This window comes from Seriola dumerili, unplaced genomic scaffold (assembly GCF_002260705.1).
Source record: "Seriola dumerili isolate Sdu_G_001 unplaced genomic scaffold, Sdu_1.0 BDQW01000544.1, whole genome shotgun sequence".
Taxonomy (NCBI): domain Eukaryota; kingdom Metazoa; phylum Chordata; class Actinopteri; order Carangiformes; family Carangidae; genus Seriola; species Seriola dumerili.
The window spans coordinates 207,249-213,039 of record NW_019174799.1 but is presented as its reverse complement, the minus strand read 5'-3'; the positions used below and the strand labels follow the sequence as shown (position 1 = coordinate 213,039).

General features: G+C 38.1%; 1 protein-coding gene across 1 annotated transcript in view; it reads right to left on the bottom strand.

The window, feature by feature from the left end:
* The window catches only part of LOC111235925 (homeobox protein EMX1-like), a 14,339-nt gene extending 9,899 nt beyond the window's left edge, over positions 1-4,440 (bottom strand). The window contains exon 1 of the mRNA XM_022764501.1: positions 4,056-4,440. Within this exon, the coding sequence (XP_022620222.1) occupies positions 4,056-4,440 (385 nt within the window). The remainder of the gene's footprint in view (positions 1-4,055) is intronic.
* Between the last annotated feature and the right edge of the window lie 1,351 nt (positions 4,441-5,791).

Here is a 5,791-nt window from a genome sequence, read left to right as displayed (position 1 = left end):
CACACACACACACACATTACAAACTTCAAAACTCATTTCCACTTTGTGTAAAAGTGTTTAAAAGAAACTAAAATTAATTAAAATTCATAACAGTCAATTTTTATCTTTTCATTCCAAACAGTGTGTGTGTGTGTGTGTGTGTGTGTGTGTGTGTGTGTGTGTGTGTGTACCTGTTGATAAACCAGGTTGTAATAGAGATTAATAGAGTTGTAATTAACTGATGTTATTAGTGCTAATGAAGCAGGTTTTACAAGCTGAATATTATTAATATATTAATTTATCTCAGTTCAATAAAAACTCGTATTTTAAAATGTAAATGTTCAATAAAATGAAATGAAGTCGTGTTTTCTCAGAACAGAGACACTGAGAAAATCCAGTGACGTTTAAATCATTTAGACATTTAAAAAATGTTATTCTGAATACTTCTTCCAGAAATTGGAGATACATGGATTTGATTGGACAGCGACAATAAGTAATAATTAGAGTTATTTTATTATTAATTATTGTGCTAAAGCAGCTTTTAGTTTCTCTGCTCCTCACCTGTTCAACCAGCTTCCTGAACACCTGAGATCATTTCAATCATCACCAAAAAAATCACAACATCTTTTCCATGTTTTATCACCGCGGCCTGATTTTATGACTTATTCAAATATTTTCACTTTTATTTATTCAAATCTGTTTTTGTTTTTAAATAATGTTCTAGTTGAATGTATTTCCACGTCTCTTCCACCTGAATGGTGCTGAATAAATTAACCTGCTATTATACCTGCTGCTTACCATTAAAATACGTGGTTAATTAAAGTCATATATAAGACATAAACACAGGAAATAAAAACTGTCTAATTATAAAATTTCAATTAAAAAAATAATTTTTAATATTTTACAACATTATTATGGGTTTATTTGTGGGTTTAGGAATGTTTACTGACAAAACGTGTACATGTGTGTATATAGGTATATTACCTTGTATGTAATTTATTTAGCATTTTATTTTTTATATATGTGTTTTTTATTATATATACATTTTTTTCATCATTTACATATTTTTACTTTTTGTTTATTTGCATCTCACTGAACTTATTTTGATCTATAATCACCTCGACTCACATGAACAACTCGAAACTTAGAGTTAATGTTTATTAAGTTTTACTCTTTAATTTGACTTTGTATTGAAAAAAAATCGATTAATTAACTAAATAATTAATCAATATTGAGAATAATGTTGTTTACATCGTGATGACAACAACAAACAACAAAAGGTGAAAAAAGAATCAGACTGTTGTTGATTGACAGCAAGAAAACACCAATCAGATCAGAGCGTTGAGTCACTGATCCTCAGTTACTGACAGACGTGAAACTGTGACTGAAGCTGATGAGGTCAACGACACAAGGAACCGGGAACATGACAGCAGAGGTCAGAGGTCAGAGGTCGTGACGGATCACAGCTAAAAACAAAAGACTAACTCTGGGTGTAAACTTTTCGTTTCAGTCATTAGATGGAGGAAAGTTTGGATTCCAGCTCAGACGTTAAACTGACCATGAGATTTGTAATCAATGAATCAATCAGTCACTTTCCTGATTGATCAGCTGTGTATAATTCATCAGAAAACATAGACAGTGTCCAGAGTTCAAAGTGACGCGTTCAAGTGTCCAACAACTCGTCAAAACTCAGAGATATAAAAGATATAAAAGCAACAAAGAGTCGCACTCTAAAACTGACAAACGACTAACCGATTAATCGATCGTCAATAGTTGAATTCTCTGTGGATCAATCAGCTGATCGTTGCAGCGCTACGTGACGAGATAATCACAACTTTCACTGAGGATCCTGAACGTTTCATGGTGAAGCTGCAGTGAGAAACAGGAAGAGAACCTCACGACACTGAACTCTGAGACGTTTCACTTCAGGTTCAAGTTTTATTTCAACGAAACTTTAATTCTTTAATGTGAAATTATTTTCTGGTCTGATTTCAGGAGCACAAACTACTTTATATTCAAAAACTCATTCACAAGATCCATTTATTGGTTTTTATTTTCTTTTTGTGTATTTTGTTTTTATTTTATTGAACAAACATTTGGATTTTTTATTAATTTATTATGATAATTGTGTTGTGTTTTTAATATTACATTTTATTATTTATGTTTTATGTTATTTTCATGACTTATTTTAATGATAGTATTTGATCAAACAGAATTCCTCTCTGGGTCACATGTTCACAAATACATTTTTTATTTCTGACAATTTCTCTTTTTAAAAAAAAAAATCATAATTTTCTATTAAAAAAACAGTAAAAATAATTTTCTCTTTAACATTTGAGCTAAAATGATTTTTACTTCATTTTAATAACGTGACTTTTTCTTTTCTTCTTGTTGTGACTGCAGGGGCCTCACATGAAGAGGTGGCCCTCCGGGGCCGCTGCCTCGCTGCTGCATGAACACCCATTTATTAAAACACAATAATATCCAGCTGAAAATGATCAGTCCGTGTCACAGCAGCAGCTCATCAAGGAGACTTTTACACTGAAAAACACGTTACAAGATAGATTTTTATTAAAGTGATTTTCCAGATGTGAACAGATGTTTTTTGTTTTTGTTTTTAATTATTACAATCTTGTTTAAAATTCCTCTAAAAGACGAAGAAGAAATAATGTTGAGAAAGAAAATTTTCACTTATTAAAATTATAATAACGTTTTTTTTCTCGTATAATTTCATAAAAGCCCGTGAAGTAAAAATCTCAGCCGAGTCTCTAATTAATGAAATGAACTTTGTCGCGTTTAATTATCATAGAAACAAAAATCATCTCCAGTTAAAACAGCCGCGACAATAAAGTTCATATTTAATTTCTCTATTGTAGCTGCTGCAGGTTCAACACGAGCTCGTCACAGGTCATCGGTGGCAGAATGTGATGATTTAAACAACGTTTCAATAGATTTCTATTTGAAACATGAACAGGACTGAGGCGATTCATTCTGAGTGACTCTATAAAACCTTTTTAAATCATTATAGAGGAAATATTTCTAATTTTAATGTAAACACAGAGCGACACCTTCATGATCCTTTTAAATACATTGAGTCCAAACTCGTAAAAAGCAGCTTCACGTTGAAAGTTGTGACTGAGTCCGAAGTTTTAAAGTAAACGGAAAGAAAGAAATTGACCCTCAGATGAGGTAAAACTCCGTCGTTATTAATGTTAATAATCAAAATTACGGGAAACCAGAGAGGCCTCAAACACAACACCACACTGTGTTATCACTAGTGGGAATATTATAGGAAATGATGAGGCGACAAGCTGCAGCAGGTCGATCAGGCTGCAGCTTCAAAATCAACATGAACATTCAGCTGCAGATGAAACAAATATAATATTAAGACAAAAAAAGATTTTAAACTATAAAGCGTGTGCAGAAGGGGGGGGGGGGAGGGGGGGGTTTCCTGAGAATACGTGAGAATTTTAAATTATGAAGAAATGAGAGAAAATATTTTGAATTAAAAAAAAGAAAAGCATGTAGAATAAATATGAGAAACCATCTTCTGATGTTCATATTATTATATTATTATATTATTATATGATTCTTATTGTGATCAGCTGTGAACTTTCCTCAGCAGCTAAAAACCTTCATGAACCAGTGAAATCATTAAATAACTGACATGAAATCACAGGCTCAGATTCTCCAATAATAAACCAATAAATCAATTCATCATCAAAACTGAGTCAACGTGCAAACTGTCAATCAAACTCTGCAGCACAACGACTGTCATTCATTAACAATCAGAGATTATTATTATTATTATTATTGACACTGTTCACGAGGAAAACAGAATTATTATCGTCTAATGTTGAAGAAAATATCATTTAAAAATCAAAGTGCAGTTTGATGAAAATGATGTTTCAGTTATAATCAGATTCTGATCGTGATAAAAAAAAAAGAAGAAATATAAAGAGAGAAAATCAAATCTCCAGATTCACAATCCTCCGCGACAACGAGCTGGAAAATCTGATAAACACAGAAATGTCAGATTAAACGCGGGAACACTCCCTCCCTCCCCCCCGGCTCACCTTGGAAGCGGTGTCCCAGGTACCGGCTCCGCAGCACCCAGGGGTAGAAGCTGAGCGCGTCCCGGTGCTGCGGGCTGAAGAAGCTCTGCGGGGGGATCTGCAGCGGGTGCAGCGGCAGCCCGCCGGAGCTCTGCGTGTGCGTCCCGGGCTCCTGGAGCACCATGTCCGGCCCGGCCGAGTACAAAGTCCTCCCGCTGCTTCCCTGGAAGCAGGAGCCGAAGACCCCGGCAGCGGCGGCGGCGGCCGGGTGCAGGGACTCCGGGAACCGGAGCGCCGTGGGCCGGATGGGCTCGTCCCCGGAGCCGCCGCCGCTGTGGCCGTTCGCCTCCTTCCCGACCAGAGACTCTATGGTGAAGCACTTCTTGTTGTTGCTGTGCTGGAACATCGTCAGCACCTGGAGCTGAGCGGAGCGGGAACACGGTGAAGATACGAACAACTCGGCGTCCAGTGAGTCCAGTTCCTCGGACTCAGATTCCCAGCTTCCCCCGGAGAGACATTCCTCTCCCGGAGAGTTGTGCGTAAAAGCCGCGAGCAAATCCCGATCGATGCACCTGGAGGCGGGTGAAGTTCCCTCTCACCTGTGTCCGGGGCGGTGTCTCTGCGCGCGCTGCGCTCCGCTTCGTGCAGGTTCAAAATCAAACGAACTCCTCTCAAAGTGTCCGGTGGGATCCTCGGAGCAGCAGCCGGGTGAGAGCAGAGAGCGGCGGGGCAGCGGGACTCTGATCAGTCGGTGTCTCCTCGCGCCTCCTGCCGCCGCATGCTGGAGCCTGAGCCGAGCCGGGAGTGTGTGTCAGTCAGCGGGCTGCACACTGATACCTGCCCTGCCCTCCCTGCCAGAGGTGCGCCGAGCATGCGCACAAGCTTCCCCTCCAACAGCCATTTTGTTGATGGGAGTGGGTGACGGTGACGCTGAGGGAGGGATGATGAGAAACGCTGAAAGTGATGATGATGTTGAGTGACAGTGATGAAGAGGATGAAGATGAAGGTGAGTTTGAACATAGAGAAGATGAAAAACCGCTGATTCATCACTTCAGTCACTCTTAGGGGCCCCTGGGGGCAAGAAGGAAGTTTGGCCCCTGATGCGGGCCCTCTGTGCAGAGAGGTGAGAATTACAGCTACACCTGCTATTAAATGAATGTAATTAAACTCAACTTTATTAATCATGACGCAGCTCAGTGATTAGATCTGAAATCTAGATTTTGAATCAGGATTCATCTTCAACACAAACACATCTGCAATGAATCAATTCATTTATTGTGTTGTATCCATGGAAACTGTCATTACTGCTGTAGTTATTTTTAATGATGAAACACATTCAGTAGATTAATTAATCAATGATGATGATGATGATGATGATGATGTAGAGATTGATGTTGTTATGAGGAAGATGATGACACATGAAGACTGGAGGACACCAGCTGATCAAAGCCCAGAAGAGAAGCTGGTAGTTTCCAACGCCGGAAAGTGACTTAAACAAAAAGAGACGTAAAATCAGTAAAAACAGACACAAAGTGAGTAAAACAGATATAAAAGGACACTAAAGTAAAAACAGACCATAAAATGAAGCAAAAACAACCAAAACAGACTCAAAACAAGTCAAAAGAGATGCACAGGGATTTCAAAGAGATGTGAAATGAATAAAAACAAATGCAAAATGACAAAAATACACACAAAACAAGTAAAAAATGATCATAAAATGATGCAAAAACAACCAAAACAGACACAAAACGACCAAA